Here is a 17,044-nt window from a genome sequence, read left to right as displayed (position 1 = left end):
GTCAACACGCAGCTCGTCAACACGCAGCTCGTCAACACGCAGCTCGTCAACGAGGAGCTCGTCAACACGCAGCTCGTCAACACGCAGCTCGCAACGAGGAGCTCGTCAACACGCAGCTCGTCAACACGCAGCTCGTCAACGAGGAGCTCGTCAACGAGGAGCTCGTCAACACGCAGCCCGTCAACACGCAGCTCGTCAACACGCAGCTCGTCAACACGCAGCCCGTCAACACGCAGCTCGTCAACGAGGAGCTCGTCAACACGCAGCTCGTCAACACGCAGCCCGTCAACACGCAGCTCGTCAACACGCAGCCCGTCAACGAGGAGCTCGTCAACACGCAGCTCGTCAACACGCAGCCCGTCAACACGCAGCTCGTCAACACGCAGCCCGTCAACGAGGAGCTCGTCAACACGCAGCTCGTCAACACGCAGCCCGTCAACACGCAGCTCGTCAACGAGGAGCTCGTCAACGAGGAGCTCGTCAACACGCAGCTCGTCAACACGCAGCTCGTCAACGAGGAGCTCGTCAACGAGGAGCTCGTCAACACGCAGCTCGTCAACACGCAGCCCGTCAACACGCAGCTCGTCAACACGCAGCTCGTCAACGAGGAGCTCGTCAACACGCAGCCCGTCAACACGCAGCTCGTCAACGAGGAGCTCGTCAACACGCAGCTCGTCAACACGCAGCCCGTCAACACGCAGCTCGTCAACGAGGAGCTCGTCAACACGCAGCTCGTCAACACGCAGCCCGTCAACACGCAGCTCGTCAACGAGGAGCTCGTCAACACGCAGCTCGTCAACACGCAGCCCGTCAACACGCAGCTCGTCAACACGCAGCCCGTCAACACGCAGCCCGTCAACACGCAGCTCGTCAACACACAGCTCGTCAACGAGGAGCTCGTCAACACGCAGCTCGTCAACGAGGAGCTCGTCAACACGCAGCTCGTCAACACGCAGCTCGTCAACACGCAGCTCGTCAACGAGGAGCTCGTCAACACGCAGCTCGTCAACACGCAGCCCGTCAACACGCAGCTCGTCAACACGCAGCCGCCAACGAGGAGCTCGTCAACACGCAGCTCGTCAACACGCAGCGTCAACACGCAGCTCGTCAACACGCAGCCCGTCCAACACGCAGCTCGTCAACACGCAGCTCGCCAACAGGAGCCTGCGTCAACACGCAGCTCGTCAACGAGAGCTTCGTCAACACGCAGCTTCGTCAACACGCAGCTCGCACGAGGAGCTCGTCAACACGCAGCTCGCCAACACGCAGCTCGTCAACACGCAGCTCGTCAACGAGCTCGTCAACACACAGCTCGTCAACACGCAGCTGCGTCAACGAGCTCGTCAACACGCAGCCGTCAACACGCAGCCGCCAACACGCAGCCCGTCAACACGCAGCTCGTCAACACGCAGCTCGTCAACACGCAGCTCGTCAACACGCAGCTCGGCAACGAGCTCGTCAACACGCAGCCGTCAACACGCAGCTCGTCAACACGCAGCTCGCACGAGCTCGTCAACACGCAGCTCGTCAACACGCAGCCGTCAACACGCAGCTCGTCAACACGCAGCTCGTCAACGAGAGCTCGCCAACACGCAGCCCGTCAACACGCAGCTCGTCAACACGCAGCTCGTCAGCGAGCTCGTCAACACGCAGCTCGTCAACACGCAGCCGCCAACACGCAGCTCGCCAACACGCAGCTCGCCAACACGCAGCCCGTCAACACGCAGCCCGTCAACACGCAGCCCGTCAACACGCAGCTCGTCAACACGCAGCTCGTCAACACGCAGCTCGTCAACACGCAGCTCGTCAACGAGGAGCTCGTCAACACGCAGCTCGTCAACACGCAGCCCGTCAACACGCAGCTCGTCAACACGCAGCTCGTCAACGAGGAGCTCGTCAACACGCAGCTCGTCAACACGCAGCTCGTCAACACGCAGCTCGTCAACGAGGAGCTCGTCAACACGCAGCTCGTCAACACGCAGCTCGTCAACACGCAGCTCGTCAACGAGGAGCTCGTCAACACGCAGCTCGTCGACACGCAGCTCGTCAACACGCAGCCCGTCAACACGCAGCTCGTCAACACGCAGCCCGTCAACACGCAGCCCGTCAACGAGGAGCTCGTCAACACGCAGCTCGTCAACACGCAGCTCGTCAACACGCAGCCCGTCAACACGCAGCTCGTCAACACGCAGCCCGTCAACACGCAGCCCGTCAACGAGGAGCTCGTCAACACGCAGCCCGTCAACACGCAGCTCGTCAACACGCAGCTCGTCAACACGCAGCTCGTCAACACGCAGCTCGTCAACACGCAGCCCGTCAACACGCAGCTCGTCAACACGCAGCCCGTCAACGAGGAGCTCGTCAACACGCAGCCCGTCAACACGCAGCTCGTCAACACGCAGCCCGTCAACACGCAGCTCGTCAACACGCAGCTCGTCAACACGCAGCTCGTTAGATTTGATACAAAGTATGGATATAAAATCATAGACAAAAGGCATAAGGTCATAATTCCCTATCTTATGTGTAGCAACTGCATTAATTCCAACCCAAATCGTTGTTTTACATTTGGACACATCGTGATAATGTCATAATTTACATTCGCACAATCCCCACTTTGACTCGATGGACTAAAAAGCTGTTAGCCAATCACGATAGTGCTGCTTAGCTCACACTGCAGCTTCACAAAGTACACATGCGCTTCCTGCAGCAGAGAACCGCCATGTCAGCGTCATCAGGAAGTACTCGTGTCTTCACATCCACGCCTGTGTATGGAGGCCACGCCCTCACTGATCCTTCGCAGTTTGACTTCAGACCGTGGAAGAACATTCCGCTGCGCTTGAGCTTCAGAAATGTTTTTGTTGAGCTAGAGAAAACATATCATGAAACACAAACTACATCACTGCTCTAATAACTCGTACTAATAACCTAAAGTTGATCTGTAAAGTGTGAAATATGAAAACACAGTGATCACTCATCTGGTGTAAAAAGCCGTGTGGATCCATCACTCTGCAGAGACAGCTGAGTCCCAGCATGGAAACCAGGAACCAAAGGGACATGTTGAGTATCAGACCAAAGACTCCCTGAGGTCCTCAATCGGCAGGACGTTGGAGGTGTCGAGTGGTGGAGCAGCATGGAGCAGAACCTCGCTCTGGAGCTCCACCCGGGTGGGCGTGTCCTCGCCGCCTCCATACAGCTGACCGATGCGTCGGCAAAGGAGTCCTTTGGTCTCGGGCGGAGACTCCTGGTTTCGCCGTCCCTCCGTCTTCTCTCGGTATTTGTAGGAGGCCAATTTGACGGTCCGCTTCAGGAGGCGTGTCCTATAGGCTCTCTGGATCACCGTCGCCGCCACTTCTTCCTGTTTCCTCCGCAGAGTGCTACTGATTGGTTCATATGACACCTGGAGGGAACAATGGTTATCTAAGACCTCAGTCTACGTTGATCAATTCAACAATATCTGCCCTTTTGAGAAGATGATAATATTTCAAACTGAATAACATAACAGAGTACAAGGTAACCTTGGAGGGATTGTTGGCCATGAACTTCTCCTCCATGCTGGCTTTGAGAGCATCCATCTCTCCTGAATCCCCTAAAACCTGCACACATGTAACACGTACGATATCAAACCATGTCAATTGATAAACCACAACATGCAATGCTATAAAACATGAATAATAATCCAATAATCAATCATTTGCCATGACGTAATTAGTGAGCAGGTGAAGGTACCTGAGCGGTGAGAGCCAGCAGGATGTCCAGACAGTGGATCTTGTCTCCGGGAACCAGAGGCAGGTCCATGTGAATCAGTCTGATGGTGTTTGGCTTGGGGATCCTCAACGGAGCCTTCAGAGTGTCACAGAAATCTGACAGCTTGCTGTGGGAAACGGGAGAGTCTGTTAAAGCCCTGCAGAGCTGCTGAGCGATCCCTCAGACCCCCCTCAGACCTCCCCTCAGACCCCCCTCAGACCTCCCCTCAGACCCCCCTCAGACCCCCCTCAGACCTCCCCTCAGACCCCCCTCAGACTCCCCTCAGACCTCCCTCAGACCCCCCTCAGACCTCCCCTCAGACCCTCACAGACCCCCTCAGACCCCCTCAGACCCCTCAGACCCCCTCAGACCCTCAGACCCCCTCAGACCCCCTCAGACCCCCTCAGACCCTCAGACCCCCTCAGACTCCCTCAGACCCCCTCAGACCCCCTCAGACCCCCTCAGACCCTCTCAGACCCTCAGACCCCCTCAGACCCCTCAGACCCCCTCAGACCCCTCAGACCCCTCAGACCCCCTCAGACCCCCTCTGGCCCCTCAGACCCCCCTCAGACCCCCCTCAGACCCTCCTCAGACCTCCCCTCAGACCCCCCTCAGACCCACCTGTACTGTATGAACTGAGAAGCGTCGGAGTCAAACTTCTCCCAGGTTTCGTAGAACATCTCAAAGTCGTCCTCACACAGCGGGTCGGCGCTCTCCTCTGTGGCCACATTGAAGTTCTCCAGGATGATGGCGATGTACATGTTGACCACCACTAGAAAGGACATGATGATGTACGTGGTGAAGAAGACGATGCCCAATGCCGGGCTGCCACAGTCCCCCCTGACCGCGGTCCCGGGGTTCTCGATGTCGGGGTCGCAGTCCGGCGGCGTGTTCATGATGGGGTCCAGTAGGCCGTCCCACCCGGCCGACGTGGTGATCATGAACAAACAGATCATGCTGTTCCCAAACGTCTCAAAGTTAAACATGTCGTCGATCATCATCTCCTTCCTCACGTACGCAAAGTTAGACATTCCGAAGATGGAGAAGATGAACATGATGAGGAATAGGAGGAGGCCAATGTTAAAGAGGGCAGGAAGCGACATCATCAGGGCGAACAGCAGTGTGCGGATCCCCTTGGCTCCACGGATGAGACGAAGGACTCGGCCGATTCGAGCCAATCGAATTACACGGAAGAGCGTTGGAGAAACAAAATATTTCTCTATGATGTCAGCGAGAAGGAGGCCTGAAGGGGAGGAAACAGGGACGTCAGACGGGGTTCTGCTGGCTGGTGGACTGGTTGACACCTTGTCTGTGGCCATGTTGAAACCCTTTGAAACATCTGCACCATGAATATGAACACAATGCACTTTAATGACTCACCTACGATGGACAGGATCACAACCACGAAGTCGAAGATGTTCCAGCCGACAGCGAAGTAGTGCTGCCGGAGAGCGATCATCTTCAGAGTGCACTCTGTGGTGAAGACGATGATGAAGACGAGGTTGACCCAGTACAGGATCATTTCTTTCTCCTGGCTCTGCTCGTCCGTCTCCACCATCATGGTCACCATGTTGAGGCAGATGAGCACCATGATGAAGATGTCGAAAAGCTGAGTCGTCACCAGGTCAAAGACCAGAGCCTGGAACTTGTTCTGGTGACACAAGAAGACCAGAACCAGATGCCGGGCGGACTCACAGCGTCCGGCGGGGCGGAGCGGGACTGACCTCGGGCCGCGGGACGGGCTTCTGAGGCTTCTTAGAGCCCAGTTTCTTCATGGCGTTGTAATATTTCTTCTGCTCCTCGGTCATGAACAGATCTGTCCCGCCCATGTAGAGACAGCAAAACAGAGAAACCATTACGATCGGTCATCTCACTGAATGTGGAGTGAAGATGATGTCAGAGAGGAGAAACATATCTTAGATTTCTGCTGGTTAAAGTTGTCTATGATGACTCCGATGAAGAGATTGAGGGTGAAGAAGGAGCCGAATATGATGAAGATGACAAAGTATAGGTACATGTACAAATTGGCCTCGTACTGGGGCTGGGATCCCACCTACACACATGGCATAGTAATCAGGGTTAGGGTTAGGATTACATCTCAAATCAAGAGGTTTATGCAAGATGTGACACGAAATTAAATGTAAGTCTGAACCATAACTTCAGACGTTCAATTCAGTTTCTGTTGTACAGCCACAAGCACCACTGTGTTACAATGTGTACACAGAGACAGCCTGACCTTTGACCTCAGGAAATGAATGAAGAACCCTTCAGGAGAGCAACAGAGGTGGACACCTCTCCCCGATGGACAGAACAATAGATGTCATGTGACCAGAAGATCAATAGATCTATTGTTCACCTGGTCACATGACATCTATTGTTCATCTGGTCACATGACATCTATTGTTCAACTGGTCACATGACATATATTGTTCACCTGGTCACATGACATCTATTGTTCATCTGGTCACATGACATCTATTGTTCATCTAGTCACATGACATCTATTGTTCATCTGGTCACATGACATCTATTGTTCATCTAGTCACATGACATCTATTGTTCATCTGGTCACATGACATCTATTGTTCATGTGGTCACATGACATCTATTGTTCATCTGGTCACATGACATCTATTGTTCACCTGGTCACATGACATCTATTGTTCATCTGGTCTCATGACATCTATTGTTCATCTAGTCACATGACATCTATTGTTCATCTGGTCACATGACATCTATTGTTCATCTGGTCACATGACTTCTATTGTTCATCTGGTCACATGACATCTATTGTTCATGTGGTCACATGACATCTATTGTTCATCTGGTCACATGACTTCTATTGTTCATCTGGTCACATGACATCTATTGTTCACCTGGTCACATGACATCTATTGTTCATCTGGTCACATCTATTGTTCATCTGGTCACATGACATCTATTGTTCATCTGGTCACATCTATTGTTCATCTGGTCACATGACATCTATTGTTCACCTGGTCACATCTATTGTTCATCTGGTCACATGACATCTATTGTTCATCTAGTCATATGACATCTATTGTTCATCTAGTCATATGACATCTATTGTTCATCTGGTCACATGACATCTATTGTTCATGTGGTCACATGACATCTATTGTTCATCTGGTCACATCTATTGTTCATCTGGTCACATGACATCTATTGTTCACCTGGTCACATCTATTGTTCATCTGGTCACATGACATCTATTGTTCATCTAGTCATATGACATATATTGTTCATCTAGTCATATGACATCTATTGTTCATCTAGTCATATGACATCTATTGTTCATCTGGTCACATGACATCTATTGTTCATCTAGTCACATCTATTGTTCATCTGGTCACATGACATTTATTGTTCATCTGGTCTCATGACATCTATTGTTCATCTAGTCATATGACATCTATTGTTCATCTGGTCACATGACATCTATTGTTCATCTAGTCATATGACATCTATTGTTCATCTGGTCACATGACATCTATTGTTCATCTGGTCACATGACATCTATTGTTCATCTGGTCTCATGACATCTATTGTTCACCTGATCACATGACATCTATTGTTCATCTGGTCTCATGACATCTATTGTTCATCTAGTCACATGACATCTATTGTTCATCTGGTCACATGACATCTATTGTTCATCTGGTCACATGACATCTATTGTTCATGTGGTCACATGACATCTATTGTTCATCTAGTCACATGACATCTATTGTTCATCTGGTCACATGACATCTATTGTTCATCTGGTCACATGACATCTATTGTTCATCTAGTCACATGACATCTATTGTTCATCTAGTCACATGACATCTATTGTTCATCTGGTCTCATGACATCTATTGTTCATCTGGTCACATGACATCTATTGTTCATCTAGTCACATGACATATATTGTTCATCTAGTCACATGACATCTATTGTTCATCTGGTCTCATGACATCTATTGTTCACCTGGTCACATGACATCTATTGTTCATCTGGTCTCATGACATCTATTGTTCATCTAGTCACATGACATCTATTGTTCATCTGGTCACATGACATCTATTGTTCATCTGGTCACATGACATCTATTGATCATCTAGTCACATGACATCTATTGTTCATCTGGTCTCATGACATCTATTGTTCATCTAGTCACATGACATCTATTGTTCACCTGGTCACATGACATCTATTGTTCATCTAGTCACATGACATCTATTGTTCATCTAGTCACATGACATCTATTGTTCATCTGGTCTCATGACATCTATTGTTCACCTAGTCACATGACATCTATTGTTCATCTGGTCTCATGACATCTATTGTTCACCTGGTCACATGACATCTATTGTTCATCTAGTCATATGACATCTATTGTTCACCTGGTCACATGACATCTATTGTTCATCTGGTCTCATGACATACAATAATACCTGTTAGCATCAATAGTAGTACTAGTGTCAGTCGTAGTACTAGGATCAGTAGTAGTACTAGTGTCAGTCATAGTACTAGTGTCAGTAGTAGTACTAGTGTCAGTAGTAGTACTAGGATCAGTAGTAGTACTTGTGTCAGTCGTAGTACTAGTGTCAGTAGTAGTACTAGTGTCAGTAGTCGTACTAGGATCAGTAGTAGTACTAGGATCAGTAGTAGTACTAGTGTCAGTAGTAGTACTAGGATCAGTAGTAGTACTAGTGTCAGTCGTAGTACTAGTGTCAGTAGTAGTACTAGGATCAGTAGTAGTACTAGGATCAGTAGTAGTACTAGTGTCAGTAGTACTAGTGTCAGTAGTAGTACTTGTGTCAGTCGTAGTACTAGTGTCAGTAGTAGTACTAGTGTCAGTAGTAGTACTAGTGTCAGTCCTAGTACTAGGATCAGTAGTAGTACTAGTGTCAGTCCTAGTACTAGGATCAGTAGTAGTACTAGTGTCAGTAGTAGTACTAGGATCAGTAGTAGTACTAGTGTCAGTCGTAGTACTAGTGTCAGTAGTAGTACTAGGATCAGTAGTAGTACTAGGATCAGTAGTAGTACTAGTGTCAGTCATAGTACTAGTGTCAGTAGTAGTACTAGTGTCAGTAGTAGTACTAGGATCAGTAGTAGTACTAGTGTCAGTCGTAGTACTAGTGTCAGTAGTAGTACTAGGATCAGTAGTAGTACTTGTGTCAGTCGTAGTACTAGTGTCAGTAGTAGTACTAGGATCAGTTGTAGCAGTGCCGCAGTACTAGTGTCAGTAGTACTAGGATCAGTAGTAGTACTAGTGTCAGTAGTAGTACTAGTGTCAGTAGTAGTACTAGGATCAGTAGTAGTACTAGTGTCAGTCGTAGTACTAGTGTCAGTAGTAGTACTAGGATCAGTAGTAGTACTAGTGTCAGTCGTAGTACTAGTGTCAGTAGTAGTACTAGTGTCAGTAGTAGTACTAGGATCAGTAGTAGTACTAGTGTCAGTCGTAGTACTAGTGTCAGTAGTAGTACTAGGATCAGTAGTAGTACTTGTGTCAGTCGTAGTACTAGTGTCAGTAGTAGTACTAGGATCAGTTGTAGTACTAGTGTCAGTAGTCGTACTAGGATCAGTAGTAGTACTAGGATCAGTAGTAGTACTAGTGTCAGTAGTAGTACTAGTGTCAGTAGTAGTACTAGGATCAGTAGTAGTACTAGTGTCAGTAGTACTAGTGTCAGTAGTAGTACTAGGATCAGTAGTAGTACTTGTGTCAGTCGTAGTACTAGTGTCAGTAGTAGTACTAGTGTCAGTAGTAGTACTAGGATCAGTAGTAGTACTAGTGTCAGTCGTAGTACTAGTGTCAGTAGTAGTACTAGTGTCAGTAGTAGTACTAGGATCAGTAGTAGTACTAGTGTCAGTCGTAGTACTAGTTTCAGTTGTAGTACTAGTGTCAGTCGTAGTACTAGTGTCAGTAGTAGTACTAGGATCAGTAGTAGTACTTGTGTCAGTCGTAGTACTAGTGTCAATAGTAGTACTAGTGTCAGTAGTTGTACTAGGATCAGTTGTAGTACCAGTGTCAGTAGTAGTACTAGTGTCAGTAGTAGTATCAGGTACAGTAGTAGTATTAGTATCAGGTACATTAGTACTCGTATCAGGTACATTAGTACTAGTATCAGGTACAGTAGTAGTACTACTATCAGGTACAGCAGTATTACTAGTATCATGTACAGTAGTAGTACTAGTATCAGGTACAGCAGTAGTACTAGTATCAAGTACAGTAGTACTTTTATCAGGTACAGCAGTAGTACTAGTATCAGGTACAGTAGTAGTACTAGTATCAGGTACATTAGTACTAGTATCATGTACAGTAGTAGTACTAGTATCAGGTACAGTAGTAGTACTAGTAACAGGTACAGCAGTAGTACTAGTATCAGGTACAGTATTAGTACTAGGATTAGTTACAGTAGTAATACTAGTATTAGGTACAGTAGTACTAGTATCAGGTACAGCAGTAGTACTAGTATCATGTACAGTAGTAGTACTAGTATCAGGTACAGCAGTACTAGTATCAGGTACAGCAGTAGTACTAGTATCAGGTACAGTAGTAGTACTAGTATCAGGTACAGCAGTAGTACTAGTATCATGTACAGTAGTAGTACTAGTATCAGGTACAGTAGTAGTACTAGTATTAGTTACAGTAGTAGTACTAGTATCAGGTACAGTAGTAGTACTAGTATCAGGTGCAGCAGTAGTACTAGCATTAGTTACAGCAGTAGTACTGCATCATGCACAGGTAGTAGTAGCAGGTACAGTATTAGTACTAGTATCAGGTACAGCAGTAGTACTAGTATCATGTACAGTAGTAGTACTAGTATCAGGTACAGTAGTAGTACTAGTATCAGGTACAGCAGTAGTACTAGTATTAGTTACAGCAGTAGTACTAGTATCATGTACAGTAGTAGTACTAGTATCAGGTACAGCAGTAGTACTAGTATCATGTACAGTAGTAGTACTAGTATCAGGTACAGTAGTAGTACTAGTATCAGGTACAGCAGTAGTACTAGTATCATGTACAGTAGTAGTACTAGTGTCAGTCGTAGTACTAGTGTCAATAGTAGTACTAGTGTCAGTAGTTGTACTAGGATCACGCGAGTGTCACGAGTACTAGTGTCAATAGTAGTACTAGTGTCAGTAGTTGTACTAGGATCAGTTGTAGTACGAGTGTCAGTCGTAGTACTAGTGTCAATAGTAGTACTAGTGTCAGTAGTTGTACTAGGATCAGTTGTAGTACGAGTGTGAGTAGTAGTACTAGTGTCAGCAGTAGTACTAGTATCAGGTACAGTAGTAGTATTAGTATCAGGTACATTAGTACTAGTATCAGGTACAGTAGTAGTACTAGTATCAGGTACATTAGTACTAGTATCAGGTACAGTAGTAGTACTAGTATCAGGTACAGCAGTATTACTAGTATCAGGTACAGTAGTAGTACTAGTATCAGGTACAGCAGTAGTACTAGTATCGTCAGCAGTACTTTATCAGGTGCAGCAGTACCAGTATCAGGTGCAGTAGTAGTACCAGTATCAGGCACAGTAGTACCAGTATCATGTACAGCAGTAGTACTGTATCAGGTACAGTAGGTAGTACCAGCAACAGGTACAGCAGCAGTACTAGTATCAGTGCACAGTATTAGTACCAGGTATCAGGTACAGTGGTAATATGGCACAGCAGTAGTATCATGTGCAGCAGTAGTACCAGTATCATGTACAGCAGTAGTACTAGTATCAGGTGCAGCAGTCATGGTAGTAGCAGCATATCAGGCACAGTAGTACTAGTATCAGATGCAGCAGTACCAGTATTAGGCAGCAGCAGTACCAGTATCATGTACAGCAGTAGTACCAGTATCAGGTGCAGTTAGTACCAGTATCAGGCAGCAGCAGTACTAGTATCATGTACAGCAGCAGTACCAGTATCGGCCAGCAGCAGTACCAGTATCAGGTGCAGTAGTACCAGGTACAGCAGTAGTACCAGTATCAGGCACAGCAGTAGTACTAGTATCAGGTACAGCAGTACTTTATCAGGTACAGCAGTACCAGTATCAGGTGCAGCAGTACTGTATCAGGTACAGCAGCAGTACTAGCATCATGTACAGTAGCAGTACTAGCATCAGGCACAGCAGTAGTACAGTATCAGTACAGCAGTAGCTAGTTACCAGCAGCAGTACCAGTATCATGCACAGTAGTTACTAGTATCGGTGCAGCAGTGTACTGGTATCATGTACAGCAGTACCAGCATCAGTGCAGCAGTACCAGCATCAGTGCAGCAGTAGTACTAGTATCAGGAACAGTATTAGTACTAGTATCAGGTACAGTAGTAGTACTAGTATTAGGTACAGTAGTACTAGTATCAGGTACAGCAGTAGTACTAGTATCAGGTACAGTAGTAGTACTAGTATCAGGTACAGCAGTAGTACTAGTATCATGTACAGTAGTAGTACAAGTATCAGCAGTAGCAGTGTACTAGTATCAGGCACAGCAGTAGTACTAGCATCGTGCAGTGGCAGTACTAGCATCAGCAGTAGTAGTATCAGTGCAGTACAGTATCAGTGCAGCAGTAGTACAGTATTAGCATCAGAGTACTAGTATCAGGTACAGTAGTACTAGTATCAGGTACAGCAGTAGTACTAGTATTAGTTACAGCAGTAGTACTAGTATCATGTACAGTAGTAGTACTAGTATCAGGTACAGCAGTAGTACTAGTATCAGGTACAGCAGTAGTACTAGTATCAGGTACAGTAGTAGTACTAGTATCAGGTACAGCAGTAGTACTAGTATCAGCAGTGCAGCAGTACTAGTATCAGGCACAGCAGCAGTACTAGCAGTAGCAGCAGTAGTGCTGGTATCAGTACAGTGCAGTATTAGCACTAGTATCAGGTGCAGCAGTAGTACCAGTATCAGGCAGTACAGCAGTAGTACTAGTATCAGGCAGCAGTGGTACCAGTATCAGGCACAGCAGTGTTACGGGTACAGCAGTACACTATTAGTTACAGCAGTGCACAGTATTGCACATTGGTACCAGTATCGGGTGCAGCAGTAGTACCAGTATTAGTCACAGTAGTACTATCGCCAGTAGCAGTACCAGTATCAGGCACAGCAGCAGTACTAGTATCAGGCAGCAGCAGTACTAGTATCAGGTACAGCAGCAGTACTAGTATCGTGCAGTAGTACAGTATTGGTTAGTACCAGCATCAGGTGCAGCAGTGGTACCAGTATCAGGTGCACAGTAGTACCAGTATCAGGTGCAGCAGTAGTACCAGCATTAGTTACAGTGCAGTACTAGTATCAGGTGCAGTGTAGTACTAGTATTGGTCAGCAGCAGTACCAGCATTACCAGTGCACCAGCAGCAGTACTAGTATCAGGCACAGTGGTAGTACTGGTATCGGGCACAGTAGTAGTACCAGTATCAGGCACAGCAGTAGCATACTAGTACCAGTATCAGTGCAGCAGTAGTACCAGTATCAGGCACAGCAGTACCAGTATCAGGCACAGCAGCAGTACTAGTATTAGTCACAGTAGTACCAGTATCAGGTGCAGCAGTAGTACCAGTATCAGGTCACAGTGGTACCAGTATCAGGCAGCAGTGGTACCAGTATTAGTCACAGTAGCAGTACTAGTATCGGCACAGCAGTAGTACTAGTATTAGTCACAGCAGTACCAGTATCAGGCACAGCAGTAGTACCAGTATCAGTCACAGCAGTACCAGTATCGGTGCAGTAGTACTAGTATCAGCATCAGTGTACGTATTAGCAGTAGTACCAGCATCAGTATCAGCAGCAGTACCAGTATCAGGTGCAGTAGTACCAGTATCAGTGCAGCAGTAGTACCAGTATTAGTACAGTAGTACCAGTATCAGGTACAGCAGTAGTACTAGTATCAGGTACAGTAGTAGTACTAGTATCAGGTACAGTAGTAGTACTAGTATCAGGTACATTAGTACTAGTATCAGGTACAGTAGTACTAGTATCAGGTACAGTAGTACTAGTATCAGGTACAGCAGTAGTACTAGTATCAGGTACAGCAGTAGTACTAGTATTAGTCACAGTAGTACTAGTATCAGGTACAGTAGTAGTACTAGTATTAGTTACATTAGTACTAGTATCAGGTACAGCAGTAGTACTAGTATTAGTTACATTAGTACTAGTATCAGGTACAGTAGTAGTACTAGTATTAGTCACAGTAGTACTAGTATCAGGTAGTAGTACTGACGTCTCTGGAGTCCACCGCTGCGTACATGATGTCCATCCATCCTTTGAACGTCGCCTGGAACAGATCATTGTTCAATATGTATTTATTGGTGGAGGAGAAGTCTCAGCCGTGTGATGCGTGTGTCACGCGTGATGCGTGTCACGTGTGATGCGTGTGTCATGCGTGTGTCACGCGTGATGCGTGTCACGTGTGATGCGTGTGTCACGCATGATGCGTGTGTCATGTGTGATCCGTGTCACGTGTGCTGTGTGTGTCATGTGTGATGCGTGTCACGTGTGCTGTGTGTGTCATGTGTGATGCGTGTCACGTGTGATGCGTGTGTCACACGTGATGCGTGTCACGTGTGCTGTGTGTGTCATGTGTGATGCGTGTCACGTGTGATGCGTGTGTCACGTGTGATGCGTGTGTCATGTGTGATCCGTGTCACGTGTGCTGTGTGTGTCACGCGTGATGCATGTCACGTGTGCTGCGTGTGTCACGCGTGATGCGTGTCACGTGTGCTGAGTGTCACGTGTGCTGCGTGTGTCACGCGTGATGCGCGTCACGTGTGCTGCATGTGTCATGCATGATGTGTGTCACGTGTGCTGCGTGTCACGTGTGCTGCGTGTGTCACGCGTGATGCGCGTCACGTGTGCTGCGTGTGTCATGCGTGCTGCGTGTGTCATGCGTGATGCGTGTCACGTGTGCTGCGTGTGTCACGCGTGATGCGTGTCACGTGTGCTGCGTGTGTCATGTGTGATGCGTGTCACGTGTGCTGCGTGTGTCACGCGTGATGCGTGTCACGTGTGCTGCGTGTGTCACGCGTGATGCGCGTCACGTGTGCTGCGTGTGTCATGCATGATGTGTGTCAAGTGTGCTGCGTGTCACGTGTGCTGCGTGTGTCACGCGTGATGCGTGTCACGTGTGCTGCGTGTGTCACGCGTGATGCGTGTCACGTGTGCTGCGTGTGTCACGCGTGATGCGTGTCACGTGTGCTGCGTGTGTCATGCGTGATGTACGTCACGTGTGCTGCATGTGTCATGCGTGATGCGCGTCACGTGTGATGCGTGTGTCAAGCGTGATGCGTGTCACGTGTGCTGCGTGTGTCACGTGTGATGCGTGTCACGTGTGCTGCCTGTGTCATGTGTGATGCGTGTCATGCGTGCTGCGTGTGTCATGCGTGATGCGTGTCACGTGTGCTGCGTGTGTCATGCGTGATGCACGTCACGTGTGCTGCATGTGTCATGCGTGATGCGCGTCACGTGTGATGCGTGTGTCATGCGTGATGCGTGTCACGTGTGCTGCGTGTGTCACGTGTGATGCGTGTCACGTGTGCTGCCTGTGTCATGTGTGATGCGTGTCACGTGTGCTGCGTGTGTCATGCGTGATGCGTGTCACGTGTGCTGCGTGTGTCATGCGTGATGCGTGTCACGTGTGCTGCGTGTGTCATGCGTGATGCGTGTCACGTGTGCTGCGTGTGTCATGCGTGATGCGCGTCACGTGTCCCTCACCACCTGCAGCAGCGACAGGTAGCCCAGCCCCACGTTGTCGTAGTTGACCTTGATGTTCTTCCAGCGGACCTCCGTGAAGTTCTGCTCCATCAGGGCGAAGCAGGCGCTCCGGTTGTTGACGTCTTCCGGAGGAAACTTCTCCGCCGACGTCTCGTTGAAACAATAATAAAACTTCCCGGCGAACAGGTTGACGCCCATGATGCTGAAGATCAGCCAGAAGATCAGACACACCAGCAGCACGTTGAAGATGGAGGGGATGGCCCCCACCAGGGCGTTCACCACCACCTGCAGACAGACAGGCCGGGGTCAGGGGTCACCCGGCGGACACGTGGAGCTGCTATGGGCCGCTCAGCAGCCTCTCGCAGGACGACCGATTGGACAACAGACGTCACATGACGGACCCGTCACAGTCAGACTCCCTCTCAGTGTTTAAAATGAATGTCTCACCCTCATGCCCTCGAAGCGAGACAGGGCCCTCAGGGGCCTCAGAGCTCTCAGAGTCCTCAGAGACTTGATGGCTCCCAGCTCAGAGTATCCCAGGATGTTTGCAGTCAGAGACACCAGAGACACCTGGAAGACACAGCACAGCTGGTGATGACATCACACAGTCTCAACAGCTGGTGATGACATCCAGGGGCGGTTTTTCCTACAGGCAGTATAGGCGGCCGCCTAGGGCGCCATTCAGAGGGGGGCGCAAAAAAACAAAAATAAAAGTTTTTTTTTTTTTTGCTGGGCAGTAAAAAAAAAAAAAAAGTGCCACAAGTGATCCAGACCTTCTAAAATTGTTGTTTGCCAGCCATCAACAGAACAGAAAACAAAAAAAACATTATTCGCAGGCGACAAGGGAGTGAATGTGCACCGTTGATCAGGGGGGCGTGGCCGGAGCGTAGTTCAGCACAGCCGTGCCATTTTCTTTTTATTGGGGGAGGGGGGGCACGAGTGAAGCTCGCCTAGAGCGCCAAATGTGCTAGGGCCGCCCCTGATGACATCACACATTCTCAAACAGGATTGGAAGCAGTCCTATGAAGACACCACTGGAATCTAATTCTAGTAATAGAAACATTATAATAATATATAACATATATAATATGTATATATTATGTGGTTTCAAACTCAATAAAAATAAGCATTTATAATCTTGATTTTCAGATGAGACTTTGACATCGATCTTTCCGGTCCGTCTTCATCGTGTCGAGTGGATCGATCCATCCTCCTGTTCCAGGACGTCCGGGTGCATCCCTGAAGTATCCTGAGTGTTGCTATGGTTACCAGCAGGTCTGCTCTTACGTCTACGATGAGGAAGTCGAGCCAGCACCAGGCGTTGGTGAAGTACGTCTTGAATCCATATGCAACCCACTTGACCAGCATCTCCAGCACGAACACGTAGGTGAACACCTGGTCCGCGTACTCCAGGAGCGTCTTGATGACCTGCCGCTGCTCCAGGTAGATGTCCTCAAAGGCCTACACACACACACACTTCAGGTTTCACTTAACATTCTAGTGTTCACACACATGTGCCTCAGAGGACTTTACATCCGTACACATACAACACCCTCCGACCTTTGACCCTCACATGGAAATAAAAGAAG

General features: G+C 48.2%; 1 protein-coding gene across 1 annotated transcript in view; it reads right to left on the bottom strand.

The window, feature by feature from the left end:
• Nucleotides 1-2,411: 2,411 nt before the first annotated feature.
• scn4ab (sodium channel, voltage-gated, type IV, alpha, b) overlaps nucleotides 2,412-17,044 on the bottom strand; it is a 34,592-nt gene continuing 19,959 nt past the window's right edge. Inside the window, exons 8-18 of the mRNA XM_056406283.1 lie at nucleotides 16,743-16,916; nucleotides 15,903-16,025; nucleotides 15,456-15,740; nucleotides 13,966-14,019; nucleotides 5,660-5,797; nucleotides 5,469-5,573; nucleotides 5,125-5,395; nucleotides 4,366-4,987; nucleotides 3,727-3,871; nucleotides 3,516-3,593; nucleotides 2,412-3,397 (exon numbers count right to left, since the gene is read on the bottom strand). Of these exons, the coding sequence (XP_056262258.1) occupies nucleotides 3,065-3,397; nucleotides 3,516-3,593; nucleotides 3,727-3,871; nucleotides 4,366-4,987; nucleotides 5,125-5,395; nucleotides 5,469-5,573; nucleotides 5,660-5,797; nucleotides 13,966-14,019; nucleotides 15,456-15,740; nucleotides 15,903-16,025; nucleotides 16,743-16,916 (2,328 nt within the window). The 3' untranslated portion in view covers nucleotides 2,412-3,064. The remainder of the gene's footprint in view (nucleotides 3,398-3,515; nucleotides 3,594-3,726; nucleotides 3,872-4,365; nucleotides 4,988-5,124; nucleotides 5,396-5,468; nucleotides 5,574-5,659; nucleotides 5,798-13,965; nucleotides 14,020-15,455; nucleotides 15,741-15,902; nucleotides 16,026-16,742; nucleotides 16,917-17,044) is intronic.

The sequence above is a fragment of the Pseudoliparis swirei genome, chromosome 23 (assembly GCF_029220125.1).
Source record: "Pseudoliparis swirei isolate HS2019 ecotype Mariana Trench chromosome 23, NWPU_hadal_v1, whole genome shotgun sequence".
Taxonomy (NCBI): Eukaryota; Metazoa; Chordata; class Actinopteri; order Perciformes; family Liparidae; genus Pseudoliparis; species Pseudoliparis swirei.
The sequence above is the reverse complement of the archived record's forward strand: the minus strand, read 5'-3'. Positions and strand labels throughout refer to the sequence as shown.